General features: G+C 44.0%; 1 protein-coding gene across 12 annotated transcripts in view; it reads left to right on the top strand.

Moving 5' to 3' along the window:
• The window catches only part of ELOVL5 (ELOVL fatty acid elongase 5), a 72961-nt gene extending 49628 nt beyond the window's left edge, over nt 1–23333 (top strand). For all 12 annotated transcript variants that reach the window (XM_082729385.1, XM_082729396.1, XM_082729389.1 and 9 more), the window contains 5 exons: nt 13712–13789; nt 15373–15544; nt 17270–17394; nt 20000–20134; nt 21458–23333. In XM_082729385.1, coding sequence (XP_082585511.1) covers nt 13712–13789; nt 15373–15544; nt 17270–17394; nt 20000–20134; nt 21458–21598 — 651 coding nt within the window. In that variant the 3' untranslated portion in view covers nt 21599–23333. The remainder of the gene's footprint in view (nt 1–13711; nt 13790–15372; nt 15545–17269; nt 17395–19999; nt 20135–21457) is intronic.
• Nucleotides 23334–24465: the final 1132 nt, after the last annotated feature.

Here is a 24465-nt window from a genome sequence, read left to right as displayed (position 1 = left end):
ACCATTATAACATATCCTTTGTCAAGTTTTTCATTTCCTCTTAGCTCCTGGGTTTTTTTGTTTTTTTGTTTTATTTCTTTTAACTAGGATTTATATTCCGTTGGCTGTTAAAACCTAGGAGGGCAGTTATGGAGTTTTATGACAGATCAAACTGAGGAGGTCATAGATCCCAGTTGGGCCCCACAGTTCAGCAAAGTGTCCCAGGAACCATTTGCCTGTGGTCACACAGTTGGCAGAGTCTTGATTATTAGGCTTTATTTACCCTCCTGCTTATCTACATATTTGGGTCTGTAAGGAATTTAAAAAATAAATATGTAGTCATTGATAGTTCTGTTTATTTTATTCCGTGTGAATTCACAGCTGCCTTGGCAAGTTCTGGGCTAATACAAATAAAAGTAGCTGTCACTTAAAGGAGACAAAGAGAAATCTTAAAAGAAGAGAGATAACAAGGAAGTGAAAGGGAGAGAGTCACTATGAGTTTAAAATTACCAGAAGCAGGAAAATAACTAAATGACAGTTTGAAAATTGTGAAACAGAGTTTAAAATCCAGAAAAAGTCTACACTTGTTCATAGTGACTGTGGTTGATTGTGAGAGAGTAAAAAAGACTTGGATTACATACAGTTTTCTCCAAAAATCTTAGTGTTTATTCTCAGGAAAATGATCGTAGATCCCTGATTAGAAGTGTATTTGAACAGTGATGTGTTTTAGATTAAAAATGCAGGACTTTATGACAAGCCTTTTGGCTTTTAGTTTCTAAATGAGGTGTTAACGAATCACAGTCAAGGGTCACCTGGGTGGCTCGGTCAGTTAAGCATCTGCCTTTGGCTCGGGTCATGATCCCAGGGTCCTGGGATAGAGCCCCACATCGGACTGCTTGCTCAGAAGGGAGCCTGCTTCTCCCTCTGCCTTTCGCTCCCCCTGCTTATGCTCCCTCTCTCTCTGTCACATAAATACAATCTTGAAAAAAAATAAAATCACAATCAGTGGTGAAGGCTCAAATAAAATTTCATAGAAGAGTAACAGCTTAGTTTGTGTTAGTTTCTCAGCATTGTAAATCTGTGCCCTCTGTAGCAAATTTAAAATTCTTGTGTGCCTTTTCTACCCTTTGAGATGGAGGGCATATTTTGTCTTTATTGAAGCCCCCCCATGTTTCCCCAAGCTACCTGTAAGTCCCTGAGCTCCAGATTGAGAATGCCCAACCGTACAATGCCAGATGTGGCTTCTCATGATGCAGTATATGTCCAAGCTGGACTCATTTCCATTGCCCCCCACTTCTTACTCCCTTTTTTTTTTTAATTTTTGATTTCTTTTCAGCGTAACAATATTCATTGTTTTTGCACTACACCCAGTGCTCTATGCAATCCGTGCCCTCTCTAATACCCACCACCTGGTTCCCCCAACCCTTCACCCCCTTCCACTCAGGTGTTCCTCTGGGTGTGGCCTCAGCATCCTGTCCCTCACACACTGATCACTGGCTTGGAAGATGGCTGTGATCTCAGTGTTTCTTCCCTCTGTTAATGTGGCTCCACCAAATGTTTCGTGAGTATTGGGGTAGAAAAAAAGCAAATGCCTGAACCATGGTTTTACTTTATTTAACAAAATCACAGATTACAAATAAGATTGTTTTTTTGAGTACTTATTTGTGTTTATTCCCTTGCAGTTAGAACTGTCGGTTGTGAATAGGGTGAGAGACTTCAGACATTTAGAACATTTAAAATGCAATTTTAAAACAGTGGTTGATAGCTGGATAGACGGATCTGGATTGGCATAGAACCAAAACTTCCTCTTTCTTCCCCATTGTATTTCTTACTTTAAATTGTAATTTCAAAACTACTTCAACATATGGAAAGTATAGTCACATAAATGATATCTATGTGCCTCACAAATATTGACCTTTTATTATTGGTTTGGATTATTTGTTTTAAAAAGAAAATATTAGGGGTAACTGGGTGGCTCAGTTAAACCCCCATGTTGAGCTTACTGTTCAGCAAGGAGTCTGCTTCTCCCTCTTTTGTCTGCTCCCCCCACTGACACTTTCTCTCTCTCTCCCATAAACAAATAAAATCTTTAAAAAATTATTAAAATGCATGTGATAAGCCCTGGGTGTTATACACAACTGAAAAATTGTTGAACATTACCTCTGAAACTGATGATATGCTATATGTTGGCTAATTGAATTTAAATTTAAAAAAAAAATTATAAAAATGCATCTGAAATACAGCCCCTTCCCAGATAAAACTTTCTTCTGAAGTTCATATGTTTCTTCTCTAAATATGTTTTTATACTTTCCGTATATGTGTATATTCTGGGAAATTTTTTAAATTTATGTTAATGGCTTACTGTTTATACTCTTTCAGATAGCTTTCTTTTAGTGAATATTAAATTGTGAGATGACTCCATGTTGAATCATAGAGCTTTAATTTAGTTAGTTTCTGTATTATTTCAGTGTTAGAATTTAGTATACCATTTTAGGAAGTTTTCTTTGCATGAACGTACAGATTTCCATTGATAGTGTTGTATGGAGTACTCTTGGTCTCCTTGTGCAAGTGTGATTTTTTTTTTTTTTTTTTAACTAGATACACTAGGACTTTAATGACTGAATCTGATAGTCTCTTTTCTTTTAGTGGGGAAATGTAACCCATTTTCATTTAGCGTAGTGATTATTTTAGAATAATTTCTATCTTTTTTGTGTGTATATGTTTTCTGTGTCCTTTTTTTCCTTCTTTCCTATTTTCTGTTGAATTTTTGTGTTTATTTTTTCATTTACTGATTGAATATTCATTCTAATTCTGTATTTTAGTGTTGTCCATAAGTTCTTAATATGCCTTCTCAACTTCATAAAGTCTGCGGTGAATTCTTATTTCCACCCTCCTGAGTCATACAGGACGCTGGAAGTTCGCTTGCTGATCCCCATCTCCTGTGTGTCTCCATCGCATTTCGTCCCAGCGTTTGTTAAATGTCCTGCACTGTTTTGTCCTGCACAATCTTTGCAGTCAGGGCTTGCTCTTTGCTGTGCTCACTCCTGATCTGTGAAATCCATTCCTCCCTTTGAGGCTCCGTTTCCTTCTCCTAGAGTAGTTCTTTGCTGTGAAGACTCAACTCTCAGTCTCTGTTTGAGCATCATTTTTTTAAAAATATTTATTTTTTTAACAGAGCGAGAAAGAGATCACAAGTAGGCAGAGAGGAGATCATAAGTAGGCAGAGAGGCAGGCAGAGAGGGGGGAATCATGACCTGAGCTGAAGGCAGAGGCTTATCCCACTGAGCCACCCAGGTGCCCCTTGAGCATCATTTTATTGGTCTTTAGGCATAGAACTCTAGATGAAGTTATTTTTCTTCTGCATTTTAAAGATTCATTCCAGAATCCTATTTTTGTTCATTCATAAGTAATCATTTTTGTTCCGGGTAATTTTTAAGTTGCATTCAAAAATAAAACAGTTGTGTGCCTGGGTAGTCATCTATTTTTATTTTTCTCATTCAGGACTTGTGAGCCTTGGGTCTGAGAGTTTACGTATTTCATTAATTCAGGAAAGTACTCGGCTCTCATCTGCTCAACTCCAGCCTCTCCTCCCTCTACTATTAAACACATATTAACAGTCCCCGACCCTAGATCCGTCTCTCCTTGTATTTGTGCCTCATTATCTCTTTCTGATTCACTCACATTTTCATTTGTGTCTACTCTGCTGTTCCATCCATCTATTGAGTGTTTAGTGTAAACGGCTACCTGTTTATTTTTGAAGGTTTGCCACTTGTCTCTCCTCCCCCCATCACATAACATAAGAGTATTATGGGAGTTTTTTTGTTGTTTCTGTGATCTAGATACGACACTTATCTCCAAACTTAACCACTTGCATTCAGCCACATCTGTGAGGTCAGACTTCTGGAAATAATTATTGAATCTACATTAAATCTCCTCTTTAAAAACAAAATGGTTTGTCTGGTATCCTGGGTAAGCACCCCAAACTAGTATTGCTGGGTGGGGTCATCTCAGGTAAGATGTCTTCCTCAAATACAGGAAAGATTCTAAAAGGACTTAAATGTAAACTAACGTCCTCTTTTCTGCATAATGTTTTGTGGAGGGGGCCTCACTGTATAATTAGGCGTCAGTGATGATGGACTTGGTGTGTTTCATGGAGCATTTCTGTGGGTCTTTATAGTTGGGGGAGTTGGTTCTGCTTTTGTTCAGTTTGCTGCATTGCCAGAACCAGAAGTCAGTACTTTTTTTATTTGAATCTTCTTTTGAAGATTTCTGATGCTGCTGTATTGGAAAGATGAAAGAAATGTGCTGGGTGGGTGTTTTGCTTGTACCTTCTAACCCCTCTGTCACTGTGGGGTTGATACAGCTGAAGCATCTCCCCGGGCACCTGACAGCCTGTTCTTCCCTGGGCTCTAGCTTTGAAGGTCCTGATAGAACCACAGAGCAGTTGCTTTGGAAACATTATATTCTAAACTGTCTTGTTTTTCTTTCCCTTCAGACTTTCCGAAAATAGAAATGTTATTGTGGGGAAATAGCATTTGGAAAAACACTTAAAAGACCTAGTAGTTGAATATTGAATTTTTTTTTTAATTATGTTTACCAAAGTACTTCAAAAATTTTTTTACTATTTTGCTTTTTCTCCTTTAACAGAGGTACAGAGAAATTGAAACATGTGGTGAGATTAATATTTCTCGGAAAGGCCTAATCATTGCCTTAAAATACTTCTCACTCTTAGTTCCCTTGCAACTAAAGTTCCTTGCTCAGAATGAAGCTTTTCTCAGGGACTGGAAGCACTCTGCTCAGTTATGTTCCTCTCACTTTATCTGGCACTGCCCTGAGAGAACGCCCTATATTGGGCAAATGGAGGAAGGGTGCAACCCAGACAGTCTTCCCCTCTCTCCTCACACCCAACAGAAGAACAAGGATTACCTTCCATTAGAGTGCAAGCTTCGGAGTTGGTTCAAAGCCCGGCCTGACTTCTCTAAACTGACTGCAAACCTTTGGTAACTTGGCCACTTGGAGTTGGGGTACCAAGGAACGTGTCACTGGACAAATCCTCAACTAACGCAGACTTAATCTGCAAAACCAGAGTTGGTAGGTAGCCTGGAGAAGTCTCTTTAAATTATGCAAAGGATGCCCTGGCCGGGGCCTCAGAATACAGGAGGAGCTGCACTGCTTCAGACCTAGTCGTGGGAGTCGTGGGCCTTTGTGCATGGACAGCAGAAAGAGCAAACATCTGGCTAGAGTCATAGCAGAGACTTACATAGTGCTTCCCATGCCAGGTCCTGGGCTAACTCCTTTACTCTTTCTTGGACTGTCACCGCCCTTTCTGCAGAGAGCACATTCCCAGGGAGGCCTGGGATTCGGATCTGCGCCTCAGACCAGTGTGCAGTACCGTCTGGAGATGCTGAGTCTTGGCTTAAGGTTTTCCTCTCCCTAGTCACTTATAATCCATGAACGACAAAACGAGCATTTGCAGAAGCCACTCCTCAGGAGGCCTGAGAAGTGAGAGACTAGGACCGGCAACATACAAGGACAGGGTCTAGGGTTCAGGGGAGAATGCCAGACATCCCTGTTTCAGCTTGGGCTGAGGACAGGCTGTTCCTTTGTGCTTTGTTCTAAAGGCTTTTCTAGTGTACAGAGCCTGTCCTTATGACTTAACCAAGAGTATTCCATTCAGCAGTGACCCATGGGTGTTCCTGGTCATCAGGAAAACAAAACAAAACACTTCTGGAAGTTGTGAGTGTGAAATTATTTTAATGAGCATTCTTATGGTCTGGATGTGAAAGATTTGAAATGCAAAGCCTCAGGCTTTGACCTGACTCTGTTTCGTAATAGCACAGCCAAGAGCAGGTAGTTAAACCCTGAAAGAATGAGATACTTTAAGTTTTGGAGCAGCTGAGGTTAATTTTAAATCAAATCTGCTGAAGTAAAGACACAGTGAAAGTCTGCTTTTCCTCAGATTGCTTCATGGATAGAGTACCCCATTGTGTTCTTGAATTATTAAGAATTCAGAAACAAGTAAGGAAGGTCAGAGGAACATGGAACTCCTGTTTGAGATTGCAGTTAAACTGAGGACCCAAATGCCTGGGTACTGGTCCCAGTGGTGCCACCAAAAAGCCATGTGACTTTGGGGTATCCATATCACTTCTCATCTCTGTCTCCTTATTTAAAACATGGGCTTGTAGCAAGTCTAAAAAATACACACTCATCCATTCATGTAGAAACAATATAAACTGTCAACCACCCACATACTTGGTATTACTTGGAAATGTCCCTGGGTCCTCTTCTAGATGCAATTTGAATTCCAGTATGGACAGTCTCTTCTTACTCTTCTTGGATAGATGTCTGCTTAGGGGTAATAATCACACAGCTCTCCAGGCCTTCATCACTAAAAGCAGCCAGGCCTTTTGGAAAAGGGTTATTTTGTGGCTCTGACATCTAGAGATATTGGGCTGAAAGGCTGTGATAATGGCCACCCAAGATGACATTCTTCTGCTTATTCTTTAAATGTTAAATGACCTTGTTTCTTGAGATGCTTTGGTAGAATTCCAGAAAGTGCCCTGGAAATGGTTATCATGCTGAAGGTCATACCTTATTGGTGGCTATTTGTGGTGTTAGATGAGAAGTCACCTGTCACCGTTAGAAATGAGTCACTCCATGAGCTGCATCACCCAGACCTAGCTGTGATACTTGCCTGATGTCTCTTCTTTAAATGAAAAGATGCATCGAAACCACCTTAGGTTATTGAATTTGTCCCATAAGAAGAGAAAGCTGCTAGCTCAGCTATAATTCCAGCTCTTTCTGTGCCCCTGGCCTAATTAAAGTTTGCTTTACTCCACAAAGGAGAAAGCACATATGGTTTGCAGTGGTGCTCTTTGTATTTTGATTACTTGGGAAAAGCCAGGACAAGTAAATAATACCGTAATGTACACTCCATTGCTCTTGGAGTAGCTGGTGTTGTATGGAACTGCATGTGGCGGCAGGCTGTTCGCCATGGCCTCCGTTTTCCTTCAAGTACAATCCTGTGTGCTCCTGAGCAGATTCCCAGGAGCCCAGGGTAGAGGGACCTAGCCTTACTTTCCGTGCCTCACCTTTGTCCAGCCTCCTGGCCCTCTGGCTCTGCAGTGTCTGCAGCGGTGTGTTGACTTTCTGGGGACCAGAGCAGCTCTCTGGAAGGAAGCCAGACCCAAGCCCTGAAGGGAAATGGTGGCCAGGGTGACTTCGACTAGATCATTGTCTCTACTGATGTGGTCCTAGGGGCACTGGAAGGAAGAGCTTTGCAGAGCCCATGCTGTTTCCCTCTTATGGGGAATGGAGGGAGCAGAACCTTCTGACACTGACCCATTGTACACAGAATTGTTGAGAGTAGTCTTAGGTGAATTAACTTTAACTCAGGGGCTTGGTCCTTGTTGTTATATTATTCTATCCCTTCTGAAGCTGAGGATGTATGAGAATTCAACTCTCCGTGTCCCCCAATTTGATGGGGACCGGTTTTCCCATCTTGTGAACAGAACTCGGATGAATAGTGTCAAATCTAGGTTTCACTAAAATACTTTCTTGTGTTTCCATTTCTCCATTTGCAAAGCAGAAATGACATCTTTTTTGATTTGGGGGTGGGTTTTTGACTTTTTTGTTGTTGTTGTTCGTTTTTGGGTTTTTTGCTATGAGTAATATATTCAGCCTCTATTTGGGGGTGGGGGTGGGTGTGGTGAGGCAAAAAGCAGGGCCTCAGATGCTTTGTTGTTACTTTAGCAACTGTTCAGTACCTCTTGTGTGCAGGTCCCTGTGCTGGGTTCTGTGCATGTGGGAGCCCCAGTCCCCAATGATGTAAACTGCCCACAGAGCTTAAAACAGACCCTTTAACAAAGGGCTAAAAGGGAACATATGAGCAGACAACTACAAGCCGTGGTAGGGTGAGCTTAGAGGAAGGAGGACAGACTTCAGACTGGAGGTCCAAGCAAGCAATCACAAAGAAATGAGGATTTAAGGGGCACCTGGGTGGCGCATTTGGTGAAGCATCCAACTCCTGATTTTGGCTCAGTTCATGATCTCAGGGTTGTGAGATCGTGCCCCATATTGGACTCCATGCTCAGCAGGGAGTCTGCTTTAAGAGTCTCTATTTTCCTCTGCCCCCTCTCTCTCTCTCTCTCTCTAAAATAAATAAATAAATCTTTTTTAAAAAGGAATTTTAAGCAAACTTTGAAGGATAGTTAGAATTTTAAGAGCTAGAGATGGGGGTACCTGGGTGTAGATGGCATTCCAGTTGAAAAGAATAAACTAGTGGTCACTGCTAGCATTTGTTGGGTTTATCCTATGTACCAGGTTGAGCAGGGTAAGCATTTGTACACTCCCTCCACCTCATTTACTTTCACGGCAGCCTAAAGAGGCGCAACTGCTGTTCTTACCCTCTTTACATGAAGAAACGAGGTGTATAGAGAGGGGTACAAACATTTGTCTAAGGTCACCTGGCTAAATGCAGGTTGCTAGGAATTAAAGTACTTCTGGCTAGTGCCCAAACCTGTGCTCTTTGCCCTTGGCCATTGTGGGGTGGGTGAGGAGCAAAAGGGGTCCTTCTGACTGTAGGTCAGGGAGCTGGGAAAGAATGTGAATGCTGTGCCTAGGATTTAGGATTGTGTTCTAAGGAAACTGGGAGTCACTGAAGAGTTTGTTTTTTGTTTATTATTTAATTCTTTTTCAGTGTTCCAGAATTCTTTGTTTATGCACCACACCCAGTGATCCATGCAATATGTACCCTCCACAATACCTTCCACCAGCCTCACCCAACCTCCCCCTCCCCTTCCCTCCAAAACCGTCAGTTAGTTCCTCAGAGTCCACAGTCTGTCATGGTTTGTCTTCCCTCCGATGTCCCCCAACTCCCTTCTCTCCATCTCCCCATGCCCTCCATGTTATTCCTTATGCTCCACAAATAAGCGAAACCATATGATACTTGACTCTCTCTACTTGAGTTATTTCACTCAGCATAATCTCTTCCAGTCCCGTCCATGTTGCTACAGAAATTGGGTATTCATCCTTTCTGATGGAGACATAATACTCCATAGTTTATATGGACCACATCTTCCTTATCCATTAGTCCATTGAAGGGCATCTTGGTTCTTTCCACAGTTTGGCAGTTGTGGCCATTGCTGCAATGAAAATTGGGGTACAGATGGCCCTTCTTTTCACTACACCTGTATCTTTGGGGTAAATGCCCAGCAGTGCAATTACAGGCTCATAGGGTAGCTCTATTTTTAATTTCTTAAGGAATCTTCACACTGTTTTCCAAAGTGGCTGCACCAACTTGCATTCCTACCAACAGTGGAAGAGAGTTCCCCTTTCTCCACATCCTCTCTAACACTTGTTTACTGTCTTGTTGATTTTGGACATTCTCCTTGGTGTAAGGTGGTATCTCAATGTAGTTTTGATTTGAATCTCCCTGATGGCTAATGATGATGAACCTTTATCATGTGTCTGTTAGCCATTTGTATGTCTTCTTTGGGGTAGTGTCTGTTCATGTCTTCTACCCATTTTTTGACATGATTATCTGTTTTATGTGTGTTGAATTTGACCGGCATTTTTCAAAGAGTTGGAACAAACAATCCTAAAATTTGTAGAACCAGAAGAGACCCTGAATTGCTAAGGAAATGTTGAAAAAGAAAAAACTGGAGGCATCATGTTGCCTGATTTCAAGCTTTACTACAAAGCTGTGATCACCAAGACAGCATGGTACTGGCACAAAAACAGACACATAGACTAGGGGAACAGAGTAGAGAGCCCAGATATGATCCCTCAACTCTATGGTCAAATAATTTTCAACAAAGCAGGAAAAAATATCTGGTGGAAAGGACAGTCTCTTCAATAAATGGTGCTGGAAAAATTGGACAGCTATGTGTAGAAGAATGAAACTTGACCATTCTCTTACACCATACACAAAGATAATCTCGAAATGGATAAAAGACCTCAACGTGAGGCAGGAATCTTATCAAAATCCTAGAAGAGAACATAGGCAGTAACCTCTTCAACACCGGCCACAGCAACTTCTTTCAAGACATGTCTCCAAAGGCAAAGGAAACAAAAGCGAAAATGAACTTTTGGGACTTCATCAAGATCAAAAGTTTCTGCACAGCAAAGGAAACAGTCTACAAAACAGGCAACCCACAGAATGGGAGAAGATATTTGCAATTGACACTACAGACAAGGGCTGATATCCAAGATCTATAAAGAACTCCACTGAAGGGTTTTAATCATATAATTCAGAGGTCTGCCCCCAGTGGAAGTGCTGAGTGGCAGTGATGAAGGAGGGTGGGTTGCCCTGGGGGCTGCAGGAAGCCTCTCCTAGGAGAAGAGGGCAGTGGGCTCAGGGCCCTGAAGTAGCACTGTACTTTGGGGAATTTCACTGCCCCCCCAGACCTGGAGTTCTTTGGCCTCCAGAGATACTGGGTGTTTTAGATACAGACTTTTTTCCCCCATTTATAGGAAGAGGGACAAGTGGAATTTTAAGGTAATTAGCTTAAGGAGCAAAGCAATCCAACCTGGATACCTTCAGAAAGACATTTTAAAAGAAAGGTATGTGTTAGTCCCTTCTGCTAGAGTTAACAGATCCTTCCTCAGTCTGTGCCTGCCCTTGAGGTCAAGTTGCCTACAGGAATACAAGGAAGAATTAGCTCTCTTCTCCCTCAGCTTCCTTGCCTGTCCCCTTTCCTACCAAGGCAGGCATTCATGAATGCAGTCATCTGCCTCCAGACGCGATAAACCAAAATAGCAGCTGGAAAACAGTGATGGTAGGTCCTAGAATTTTAAATTGATAAGATGCTAACATTTCAAAAACATTTCAAAAAGCATGTTTAGCGAGGATAATCATGGTTAATAAGTTTTTAATTTTGCCAAGTAAGGCTATCGTTTTAAATAAAGGTATCTTTTAAATTGCATAAATACAGGACTCCTGGGTGGCTCAGTGGGTTAAAGCCTCTGCCTTCAGCTTGGGTCATGATCCCAGGGTGCTGGGATCGAGCCCTGCATCGGGCTCTCTGCTTGGCCGGGAGCCTGCTTCCTTTCCTCTCTCTGCCTGTCTCTCTGCCTATTTGTGATCTCTGTCTTTCAAATAAATAAATAAAATTTTTTAAAAATTGCATAAATATATCTTCATGAAGCACTTTGCTATGTTGTTCTTACTTTTTATCATTTGCAGTAGTCATGTGAAAACTCCCTTGAGAACCATTCGTTCTGTGTATGTATCCCTCATCCACAGAAGATAACTCATTGGTTCTCTCATGGGTTAGGAGGAAGGGCAGGAGAAACTACACTCTCTTCTCTTCTCTTCTCTTCTCTTCACCTCAGGTCTTCTGAGGGCACATATGCCAACACCCCACTCCCAACCACACTTTATTTTCAGGCTTTTTATCTCGATTCTTGGAACTCGGGATACGTCTGCATTTGGGGTGCTTAACCTGCTATGACTTGAGAGCACAATGTTGTCCAAAAGGATGATGTACCTTCTGATAAATTATCCTGCTGTTGTTGGTCTTTCAAAGATAGTGAAGTACAGCATAGTTTATGAACTGTTTATTAAAAGTCCAAATGTAGAAATTGTAGAAAATTAGAACCTTTAGAGATCATTTAGTCCAACCTCCTCTTTTTACCTAAAAAGGGCCTGAGGAACTTAGCGAGCTCACCTCAGGTCTTGGGCCTCAGTGGACGGCAGCCTAACTCATCCAGGCTCCCTGGTCTGGTCTTCTACTTCCTAAGGAGAACTCTTCGTCACAAAACGATGCCTCCAAACCCCTGTGCCGGTCTTTGGTCTTGAAAACCATGTTAACACTTAATACTTTCTTACATATAGAAGATGACAAAGCCAGAAGGCAGACCACAGAAAGGAAGTTAATAGAAGAAAAAGCAGTTTCTGAGAAGGGCTTTCAGTGAGAGTACAACGGCCACACCCGCTGTGGCATTTCTGAGGTCAGATCGGGTGGAAGTTTAACCGTCTGTCTTCAGGCCCTTGTAATCCCTTTTCTGCTTACCCAGCAGGAAACCTGTGGTTCCCACTCCTAGTTGCAGGTTGGAAGTACCTTGAGAGCTTTGTGAAGGCCCCTAAAGAGTCTGGTTTAATGATCTGGGGAGAGGCCAGGCAGTAGCAGGTTTAGAAGCTCCCCAGGTGGTTCTGTTATGTAACTAGAGTGGGAACCACAGCTTTCAGCCCGTGGTTCACAAGCTTTGGCTGCATCAAAGTCACCTATAAAACAGCCTGTTGCCATGCCACTGGGCTTCACACCCAGAAATTTCTGATTCAGAAGGTCTAGGGTAGGGCTTGAGATTTTTGTGTTTCTAACGATTCTTGGGCGATTGCGATGCTGCTGGGTTGGGAACCACACTTCGTAAACCACAGTATTGAGTTCTCAAAGGCTCTGTGATCGTGTCTGTGAGGCCCTACCTTGATGGTGTAACTCCAGAGTTTGTTTTTGTTTTTAAAGATGTTATTTATTTATTTGACAAAGAAACACAGGGAGGCAGAGAGGCAGAGAGAAAGGGGGAAGCAGCTCTCTGCTGATAGAGGACCTTGAGGTCATGAGATCATTACCCCTGAGGATCAGGGCCTGAGATCATGACTTGAGCTGAAGGCAGAGACCCAGGTGCCCCACCCCCAGACTTGATTCTGGGGTAGGGTCAAGAATTTCCATGTCTTAGAAGTTCCCATGTAATGTTAATGCAGCTGGACTGGGGAACACACTTTGAGACCCAGGGAGGGTCAGTCTTTTTATGTGGGATACCAGATGAGATCAGGCACAAGGCAGGCCACCTCAGATTTCTCCCCATCTATAGTGTGCCAGTTGGCCCCCAGAGAGAAAGTCACCAGGAAACTCAAGATCACTGTAGGCTTTAGGAGGAAGCAGGAAGCTACGGTTTACATGGACAAGGAATAGCACCTCTTAGGTGTTTGTCTAGGACATAGTGTGGACATGCACAGGTGTTCAAATTAAACCTTCCCTCTGGACTGTCACAGTGGGTCCTTAAGTCTCATCTAGGCCAGCTGTCCTCACTGTAGACAAATGAGGAAACCAAAGAGAGCTGGTGTTGCAGATCTGTAACCTAGAGCTGGCATGTCCCCTGATTCTGGGGCCCTTTCTGTGACACTGCAGATTTCTGCTTTGTGGACCCAGTGGATGACACAGCAACAGGAGGTAATGAAGGCAAGGCTGGCCAAATTATCCTAGGTTTGACAGCAGTGGTTCTTGAAGTGTGGTCTCTAGATCAGGAGCATCAGGATCACCTGGAAACTTGCTAGAAATATGGATTCTTAGACCCCACCCCAGGCCTACTGGATCAGAAACACTCCCTAGCGATCCTGTTTTTACATGCCCCTGTGGCAATTCTGGTACACCAACGCTCAAGTTTGGGAAGGGCTGAATTTGTGAAGGTGTGATCTCCCCTGAGACTTCTTGCGGGACTGAGCCTGCTGTCAGCTTGGTCAGGGCCTTGGGACAGCCCAGGGCATTGAGAATTGAGGGCCAGCTCAGTAAGGCAGCACCCTGGAGTGACTTCTGGTCCACCCCTTGTAAAACGGAGACTCTCCGGTATTCACACTGCCCAACATCGTGATTTTTGCCGAGGAGCAAAGACTGAAGTTGCGTCAGCCAGCCCAAGGTCAATTGTCAGAGATTCCGAAACAAATGAAGTTTAAGTGAGTAGGGCTTTTCTGATTTCTGATATTGTTGGTGATGGACTTCTTTTTTTGTTTTAGTTAGTCACAGGAGTATGGGAAAACAGCTACAACTTCTTCTGTCAAGGCACTCACAGTGCGGGAGAAGCAGATATGAAGGTAAGGTCTCTCTCTGTTTTAAATAGTTTGTTTGTTTGTTTGTTTGTTTGTTTTTAATTGTGCAAAAGACAAAATGGCTCATATCCTCACTGCCCAAGGTAATTCCTATTGACATTTTTTTTTTTTAAAGATTTTATTTATTTATTTGACAGAGAGAGATCACAAACAGGCAGAGAGGCAGGCAGAGAGAGAGGAGGAAGCAGGCTCCCTGCTGAGCAGAGAGCCCGATGCGGGGCTTGATCCCAGGACCCTGAGATCATGACCCGAGCCGAAGGCAGCGGCTTAAACCACTGAGCCACCCAGGCGCCCCACCTATTGACATTTTTAAAAAACCTATTTCCACATTAAAATTTGAACATGAGTGGTGTAAGAGAAAAACTAAAGTTTCATTTAATAAAAGTAAGTCCGGTTAATGGTTTCCAGGAAGAGGGGCCTGGCGGGCTCAGTTGGTGGAGTATGCAACTCTTGATCTTGGGGTTGTGAGTTTGAGCCCTACATTGGGTAGAGAGATTATTTAAAAATAAAATCTTGAGGGGCGCCTGGGTAGCTCAGTGTTTTAAGCCTCTGCTTTCAGCTCGGGTCATGATCTCAGGGTTCTGGGATCGAGCCCCACATCGGGCTCTCTGTTCAGCAGGGAGCCTGCTTCCCCCTTTCTCTCTGCCTGCCTCTCTGCCTACTTGTGATCTCTCTCTGTCTATCAAATGAATAAATAAAAATCTTTTAAAAAAATAAAATCTTGAAAAAAAATTTGTTATTTACATTTCGGGGGGAACAAATAACTACATGCATTTTTCAGCATTTATATAAATGGGATCGTAAAAATAATGTCTTAAATGCTGTAATCATTCCTGAAAGTGCTGTCTGAGGGTGGTCTTTTGATTTTGACTTCCACTCTGAGTGGGTTCTGTTGTTGTTGTTTTGTTTGTTTTGGTAGAGAGAGCACAAGGAGGGGAGAAGCAGGCTCCCCACTGAGCAGGGAGCCCAATGTGGGGCTCCATTCTAGGATCCTGGGACCATGACCTGAGCTGAAGGCAGACACTTAAGACTGAGCCACCCAGGTGTCCCCAGTGTTTCGTTTTAAATGAAAGATTGCTGCTTTAAATTCAGATGGGCATTCATTTTCTTAAAACTGTGTGGCATATTTAACTGGGCATGGACCTGACACGGAAAGTTCCGATTCCTTTTCTTCTTTTCCTCATATCCTGGCCCTCTGCCCCCATGCCAGTCCCTGGAATAGCAGCACCACTCAGGAGGTTTTTCTGTGCTGATGGTTTTGCAGGTCACTCCAGGGAGAATAGACAGGCTTCAGGGCTTTTGAACTTTGATCCTCTGGATTTTGTCACTCTTGAAAGACGTCCATGCCACTTTAAAATTTCCCCTGTCATAATTCCAGACCTCCCCCAGCTTCCCCCCACCTCCCAGTATTCTGTTAGAGGCACTCAGAATGACCAGAGCTCCCAGCCTCTGAAGGACTCTAGGAGCCAGGGGGTGCTCAGGCTTCAGGAGAACCTGGGAGTCTGGGATGTTAGTAAACACGTCAGGGGTGATATTCCAGAAACACCGTAATGGTCTCTTCCTCTTAGATTATCCGCGTCCTCTGGTGGTACTATTTCTCCAAGCTCATTGAATTCATGGACACCTTCTTCTTCATCTTACGGAAGAACAACCACCAGATCACAGTCCTGCACGTCTACCACCACGCCACCATGCTGAACATCTGGTGGTTTGTGATGAACTGGGTCCCCTGTGGCCACTGTAAGTCTTACATTGGGTGGGGGGAGGCAGTGCGCAGCACTGGGGACAGGTGTGAGCAGAGAGGCTGAATTGAAACCAAGGCTTTTAGTGAAGGTGCTATTTCTGTGGATTTCTAGGTCAAACACGGGAACTTTGTGTCCCAGTTGCATTCATGATAGTTTGTGTGGCCTGTGCACTCAGTAAGCTGACGAAACCTTTTTCTGGCTGACTTGGCAAGGTGAGGGAAATACCAAATTCCCAGCCTGGGGCATACAGGGAAATAGGGACAGTGTCCTCTATCACAGAGGACAGCTGTTCCAGGTTATTTCTAGTCCGTGTTTCTTAAAATTTGGAAGTCGTTTGACTGAGAGGGGCAGGCCAGAAAGATAGAACCACACCACTGAGGTAGTCCCAGGGAACACGACTAATGATGAAACAAGCTTTAGCTGAAGAGCACAGGAGGAGGTCTGCACATAATGCTTATAGAACGAGCCTGCCTTGTTCCCTGAAGCATGTTAGCAAGGCATCTTCAATGGCAAGCACCAAAATTTGAAGTAAATTCCCAAAGACAGATAGATACCTGTTGTTTTTAGAAAGCTTATGGTCTGAGGTCTCATAATTTTCAAAGATTAAGTTGTCTCCTTTAGGTTTAGCTTAGGAGTTATAACAGGTGTCCTGATCAAAATTTCTGCCATCCAGCACTGGTGAATTTTAGAACTTTTGGGTCTGTTCATGTGTTTTTTCCCTAGGATGGCACTGCCCTGAATTAACTGGCCCACCAAGATTCCCACAGTCATAGAATTTTAGAACTAGAAAGGTGACTTGCCAAACCCAGCTCCCTGTGGTTTGGGAGGAAACTGACATAGTAGAAGGTTTGGAAGAACTTGGTTTCCAGTGTGCCATCCCCCCGCTGTGTTTTTCCCACCGTCACACTTCATGGCTCTGGATTATCTGATTTAACTTCCTAATAGGAACAGTGTCTCTTTACATTTTCAAAGAACTCTCAGGGTGGTAGATTTTAACGAGCCCCACTGGGCCCAAGAGAAACAACTAGGACCTGGATGTGACTTGTCCAAGGTCACCCAGCCAGTTACTGTAATAGCCAGAAGTAGAGACTCCCTCCCTGAGCCCCTAGCCATGTACACCTCTGACTGTGCGTGGGAAAGCTGGTGAGTTCTGTTGGGTTGCCCGCTGTGGGGGAGGAGGACAGAGAGGCTAAAAAAGAACTGGTGGTTCTACTGGAAATTAAAAGTATGTGATAAAAGAGGAGTCTTTTATCTCTAAGGAACTGGACTCTGGATTGTTGAAAAAAATATGTAGTCTCAGCAGTGCAGCCCTGGGGAATAATAAGGAGGCCAAGGCTTCTTCCAGCTCCAGCAGATGTGTTAGCCAGCCAGCTTTGAACCTCCTGCCCATCAGCTGCCTTCCCCAGGCCTTCAGCACAGCAGCCTAAAGCACCTTGCACGTAAAGAAAACCAGCTCGCTCTGGGAGTTGATTGGGGTTCTGGCAACAAAGCTGTGAGGTGGTCTCCTGACTCCTGTGTTAAATGCATGCCTGGCAGCCCCAGCTGAGCCCGGCCTTAAAGCACCCCAGTCGGCCTGCCCCAGTGGAAAGGGAGTTCTGAGCACTGTTCCACATGCTGCTTACCAGCCCCTACTTGAACGCGTCTGTTTTCCGGATTTGAAAGGAATTTTGTTCCATGTAGAACACTGATGCATTCTCCTTCCCAATCCCCCGTTTTTCAGCGTATTTTGGTGCCACCCTTAACAGCTTCATCCATGTCCTCATGTACTCATACTACGGTCTGTCATCTGTGCCCTCCATGCGCCCGTACCTCTGGTGGAAGAAATACATCACTCAGGGGCAGCTGGTAAGTCACTCAGTGCCTCTCTCCAGGACTTGCTGCCTGACAGACTGCTCTCCCTGCCTTTATTCACTGTTACTTAATAGAATCTAATGTATATCTTTCCCACCTTTTCTCTTTGATCCAACTAAACTGCCTGCAGCCCGCGGAGCAGAGAATGTTCTTACTTCCAGCTGATGCGGAAACTCTGTCTGTGGGCAGCTAGTTGGGCTATAGAATGAGGACAGGAATCTAATTTCCTGACTTCAAGTTCAGTTCGTTTTCCTTAGTTTGTATACAAAGCATATGTTGCCTGGGTGTGTTTCCTAATTATAATCCAGAACCCAAAAGTGACCACTGTGTCCTGGGTTCTTGGGAGTTTTCGAAGGACCAAGGAGTCCTGAGTGCTTATAGCCATTAGGCAGTGAGGGTGTTGGTAAGATCAGTGCCCGGTGACCACTCAGCCCCCGAGCTGTGAAGCACTTGTTGGCGAGGATGGCACCTGCTGTGCTTCAGACGACAGCCTCTCTCCTGACGTTGACCTTGAGGGCCCACCCAGCCGTTGTTGGCACTTGGTGATTACGTCCTACCGTCCTTTCTGAAGCTTCCCTGAGTTGTCAGGGTATGATTGACGCCTGTTTCTCTCCCTTTGTGAATTCTTTCATGAACTAATTACTGTTACCACTAATGTGAAACACTGACATTTGCTGAGTGTCTGGCACTCCTGCTAAGTAAGCAGGTTTACATGGACTAGTCCAGAAGCCTGAGTTCATGTTCTTATCCCCATTCTATGGATGAGGACACTGAGGCAACAGGCCTAACCCAGCTGACTGAGGGGTATAAAGTTTCAGCCCCAGCCTTGCCTTATCAACATATTTTTCTAAAGAACCATGCTGATTCCAGTCTTCCCAAGTCAATTGTGATTTTTCAATATTTAAAAATAACAGTCTGGGGAAAAAAATCTGAGAAGATCATCTGAGCTACTTACGTGTTTGACATTTCATTATCACCTCTTTGCCAGCTGCTCTCTAGTCCTTGTTAATTTTTTTCACCCACCTGTGAGGAAGGATAATTGTTCCTTAACCTTCTCGTTATGCTTGAGAAGTGATGTGGAGATCGATTTATACCACACAGCCGTGGCCTGGCAAAAGCAGAATTTAAAAGAACAGACTGCGGACATTGGTCTCCCATTAAACTCTGCCCTTTGAGGTAGAAGACTGCACCCAGTTTGCCTAGATTTATTTTAAGCACCGCTCCTAGTTATTCCTTAACCTAGAGTACTCACCTTAAAAAAGAGAAGAAAGTGGGGAGGGAAGTAAGTTCTCTCGAGAAACCCTGGGGGCTGGGCCAGAAATCCAGTGGGCAGAACCCTGCCCCCTGGTGGTGGTGGTACTCTTGAAGAGTCACCTTCCAGTAGCCACATCTCATTGTAATCTTTCCCATTCAAGATTTATTCATCAAAAAAGAAAAAAGATTTATTCATCAGAAAAATCTGGACTTAGCATTATATCTTGGTATAAGTTTAAATCTGTTGATCAGCCTTCTTCAAACCAAAGAGGTACATGGGTAAAAAATAGGAAGAGTTGGGGCACGTGGGCGGTACAGTCAGTTAAGTGTCTGGCTCCTGGTTTCAGCTCAGGTGGTGATCTCAGGGCAGTGAGCTCCAGCCCTATGTTGGGCTGCATCCTCAGCAGGGAGTCTGCTTGAGGACTCTCTCCCTCTTCCTCTCACACACTCTCTCAAATAAATCTTAAAAAAAAAACAGAGAAAGGGGCGCCTGGGTGGCTCAGTGGGTTAAAGCCTCTGCCTTCGGCTTGGTCACGATTCCAGGGTTCTGCAGTTGAGCCCCGCATCGTGCTCTCTGCTCGGCGGGGAGCCTGCTTTCCCCCACCCGCCCTCTGCCTGTGTCTCTGCCTACTTGTGATCTCTGTCTGTCAAATAAATAAAATCTTTTTTAAAAAAATAAAAAATAAAAAAACAGAAATAGGAATTGCACATCCCACAGCAACATCACCAGTTCTCTTTAAACATACAGCCCACACACCCTTCCTTTCTCCCTTAAAAATATAAAGCAAGAAAAAATTACTTGGCATCTCTCTATACAGGGTCCCTAAGGTTTGTGTGTGGGGCGGGGGTGGGGGGATTATGTTTTCCTTTGTTCCCCAGCTTCATTGAGCTGTACAAGACCTGTAATGTTGTGTATGGTGTGTGGTGTATGGTGTACTGATAGGGTATATGTATGGGTTGTGAAATGATTGGGACAGTAACACCCAGTTCACACCCACAGTCACGCTGCATAGCTATGGGGTTTTTTCTTGTGACAAGAACTTTTACGATCTACTCTTAGCAACCTCCATGTATACTATATAGCATTGTTAACTATTCTCCAAATTTTAGAGAAGGTGGTTTAAGCAAAAGGAAGGGGAGGAGAATGTATATGACAAAGGCACATATATAATTTAGGAGAAATTTATGCATGAACGTATGCTTAGTGTCTATGAAGGGACTTCACCTCCAGAAAGGCCTGTGAGTGTCCTTCCATGGACTCAGTGTGCTGGGTGGAGAGCCCGTCTGGCGTGGCACCTTGTCGGTGCGCCACGGCTGCACTCTGCTGTGTCCCCTCTCCCACCAGCTGCAGTTTGTGCTGACAATCATCCAGACCAGCTGCGGGGTCATCTGGTCGTGTACGTTCCCTCTTGGGTGGCTGTACTTCCAGATTGGATACATGATCTCTCTGATCACGCTCTTCACAAACTTCTACATTCAGGTAAGTCTTGCTCTTCCATGGCAGTTGGGCCTTGTGGCCTTTTCAGCAAAGACCCTCCTCTGTTCATTTAAGGAGGATGACCTGTGGAAAGAACCCCTTCTGCGTGCCAGACAGCAGGCTCTGGTGCAGTCACAGTGACAGGGCAACCCCTACCTTTGGGAGGGGACTGCCAACACAGGAGATGCTGGTATCTGTCCCAAACCTCCAGAGTTCTAGATCTTCGGCAGAGGAGCCGGGGATTCACGTGGGAACGCCACGCTGTTCGGCAAGCTCTGTTGTTGCTTTGCTCACAGCCGACTGCGGGCATGTGACGGGAGAGTTCTGTCAACAGTCCCACAGCCCCGCCGCCCTGAACCCTGGGACTACATAAAATGTCTAAAGAAATGTGCATCACAGCCCTCAGCTGCAGACAGAAATCTGCCCTTTCGTCCCCGTTTCCTCACACCTCCACTGCTCACGTCTGGAGGCTCCATTCATTCCCAAGTGCAGGATGGAAGGTCAGTTTTACTCAGAAGGGTCCAGTTAGGGCAGATTGCCTCCACTGGATTGCTTTGTGGCTCCCCGTTACCCCTGGGTGAGGTGTGTTCTTGCCCCCATGGGCAGCATGCAGTTCCAGGCAGGTACCAAAGGTCGGGAGGCAAGGCAGGGGCCACGGATATGGAAACAGGTTCCGGGGGGTTGAGCAGCTCCTTGGGGGCGTCCCATGTGGCCATCCTTGTGCACCTCCCCCACCTTTCATCCCACTCCCCTGGGCATGGAGGCACATTCCAGGGAGCTGCCGCATGGGGGGGTGTACCCATGTGGGGACGTTCATCGACATGAGGGAGGACGAAGGCTGGGAGCTGGCAAAACTGAAATCACTATTCTAACTGCTTGTGGCAGCATAGCGTTGTGTACATACGGGCCAAAGCCATTGCCGAAGTCCCAAGCAAATCCTGAAGGTGAGAGATGGGAGTGATAGAGAGGTACCACAGAGTGGGGGAAAACAGTGTGGCCATGTGACCCCGATACTCTGTGACCCCATCCAGATACAGAGAGGGCATGGCCAGGGGAAGTGTACTTTGAATTTTCTACTTCATTTCTAGAATAGCCCTTACATTGCAGCCCAAACCCCTGTGAACTTCCTCAGGCGACGCCTCAGGAAGGGAGGAGTGATGGAAACCAGTGGCAGAAAACGTTCCCAGGGTTGCTTGACCACAGACCTTACGTCTCAGTGGCATCGGGTCCTAACAGGAATCTAGGCTTAGAATTAGGAAAGCGGGGCGCCCCCACCCCCCAGCAGAGCACCCTGTCACACGGCCCGTCTACCCTGATGCATTTCAGACTTACAAGAAGGGGGCCTCGCGGAGGAAAGAGCACCTGAAGGACCACCAGAACGGGTCCGTGGCTGCCGTGAACGGACACACCAACAGCTTTTCTTCCCTGGAAAACAATGTGAAGCCGAGGAAGCAACGGAAGGATTGAAGCGGAAGAGTTGAGAAGCCTCCAAAAACCCATCGTCTGATTGTAAGCACAGCTTGAGCTGTGCCTGATGCTTGTTAACAGCTGCTGTAACTCGTCCTGCCTACAACAGCGTGATTCATGTAGGACCTCCTTCATCGTTCAAAACCCCTTGAAAATGTATACAGATTATACGTAGGCATAAGATTTAACATTTCTGGGCTCTCACCGACCCCTGCGCTAGACTGTGGAGGGCGTATTATTGTAGTATACGACACTGCTGTTGCCTTATTAGTTATAACATGATAGGTGCTGAATTGTGATTCACAATTTAAAAACACTGTAATCCAAACTTTTTTTTTTTTTTTTACTGTAGATCATGCATGTGATTGTAAATTTGTACAATGTTGTTACAGTAGAGAAACACACATGCCTTAAAACTTAAAAAGCAGGGCCCAAAGCTTATTAATTTAAATTAGGATATGTTTCAAGTTTTTATTCGTTTTTTAATAGCTCTGTTTAGGAAAAAAATCAAAGACCGTAATTTATGAAACTAGCGTGTGACATAATTTCAAGTGACTTGTACATGTGAAATCAGAAACGGCACCTTCAGTTTTGTAATATTGGCTTTAAATCAGGCAGGCTCAAATCTAGTGGAAGGTCAGTTTAACTTTTTAACAGATCTTATTTTTTTATTTTGAGTGCCACTATTGATAATGTAAAAAGGGGGGGGGGCTCTAAAGGAGTCTTGATGAAACCTAAATATATATTCTTTGTCTTCAGGATTTTAGAAAGTATGTAGGATGAGTAGGACATTTAAAATTTCTGAAATGCTAAGTGTTTTTATACAGGAAACAGTGCCCACTTTGCTTTCCACTTGCGAGAGAGAGGGTGTGTACTTTTCAGAAGAGATCATTGAATACCATTTGACAGAATCCCATAGATGAGCATTGGGGAACTGGTTGCCAGGGTCCAAATTTGGATTGGTTTCTGTACTGCTGTCTGTTTTGACACAAACTTCTTTTAAAATGTGCCTAGCTTATAAAAATGAATAAAGGGGGAAAAGGGGACCTTAAAAAAATTTTAAGGTAAAATTAAACAGATAGCTACTACATAAGAGAACTGGGAAATTGGGTAGAGATAATTTGTTTCATGTAAATCTAATAGTACCTGTAATTTTCTTTTTCTGCTTAGAATCTAAAGATTTGTGTAGAACTGCTTATTTAAAAATGAGACTGCTTATCATAAAATTGTGTCTGTCACCCTTGAGGCAGTGGTCAAACAGATAAGGACTATTGTGCGTGTCATTTTAAAGTGTTGAAATTTAGTCTCTGAATACCTTCTTTGTGGGGAGAAAAAACAGTCATTGAACCACTCGTGATACATTTTAGAAGGTCATCGACAATGTATAAACTAATTGTTGGTTTGGTATTTATGTAAATATCAGTTTATCATGCTTTAATTTTGCACATTCATATTATATAGGGAGCCGATTGGTTCTCTTATTAGTCTTGTGGGTTTTCTGTTTGGAAGGAGTCACAGCATCTGTTTACATTTACCTTATCAAATCTAGAATGTGTATATTTGTAAATGTTATGTCTTCCTAGGTACTAGTTTGCAAATGTCTTTACATATTTCAATACAGAAACTATAACATTCAATAGTGTGCTGTCAACGTGTGCTTTAGCTCATCTGGATATACCCACACTGTTAAATAATGTCTAAACATTAATCATTAAAACTTTTTTGATTACCTGTGCTTGTGTGTTACGTGGTTTATACACTGCTGATTTGGACAGACTGGAGAAAAATCCAGTCTTCACCTTCTAGGAACTCACCCCAATAAATGTAGATAATTGAGGTAGAAAGGTTATATTGTGTAGCTCAGCTCACATGAGGAAGGATCCCCACATAGTGAGGCATGGTGGTGGTTTCTCTGGTCCCCCAAAGGTCCCAGCTTTCCAAACATGCTTCTTCCACTTGTCTTTCCCCCTCCCTCCCCACACTTTTGGCTGTTAGTTATTTTCCTTTCCTAGGTTTACACCAGAGGTCTGCAAATGTTTTCTGTAAAGAGCCAGATAGTACGTGTTTTAGGCTTTGCAGTCCATACGGTCTCTGCCCCGCTTTCGACTATACCATCGTGGCGTGCAAAAGCAGACACAGACCATATGTGTATGAATGGTCATGGCTGTGTTCCAGTAAAGCTTTCCTCACAAAATGGAAGGTCTACAGCCATAATTTGCTGACCCCTTCTCTAGAGTAATGAGAGCCCACATTATTCCCAAAACTCTGCCACTTTCTTTGCCAAAGACCATTTTTTGCCCCCACCGTCCCCCAGCCTGCCACAGTCTTGACGTACAGGTCCAACCATGTACACGTGGAGTCATGACCTGAATGACCCCCGTCCTTCCATTTCCTGCATAACACACAGTCCCCAGCATAGGCTGAATCTTACTTAGCTTTTGAGTGCCTTCTAATTTGTCATTACCACCTTAAAAATGTCATGGGAAACCATTTAGTTTTGGGGTACTGTCTGAAAAATACAGAGGACTGCTAGGGTTTTGGTGGTGATAGTCCTATCCTTGCCCTTCCCTTCTAAGTCCAGAACACATTTTAAAAAGAGGACCTTAAAAAAAAAGAAAGAAAGAAAGAAAAAAACAGGACCTAGAAATCAGATAAATAAGAATCAAAATATTTCATCTCTTACTGGAAAGACTGGATTGGTGATGCTAAAACCACAGCAGGATTTATTACCCTGGCCGATAACCCTACTGATGCAAACTTACCAGGACTGGCCCTTCCATGGCAGTGCTTAGTGGCATTTGTTAGTCTAGGGATGAACTGGTGATTAAAATATTTTGAGTATCAGCCCAGTTATGGACCCACCGCAA

This window comes from Mustela nivalis, assembly GCF_964662115.1.
Source record: "Mustela nivalis genome assembly, chromosome: 5".
In the NCBI taxonomy this organism is placed as follows: Eukaryota; Metazoa; Chordata; class Mammalia; order Carnivora; family Mustelidae; genus Mustela; species Mustela nivalis.
This window is presented reverse-complemented; position numbering and strand designations above follow the sequence as displayed.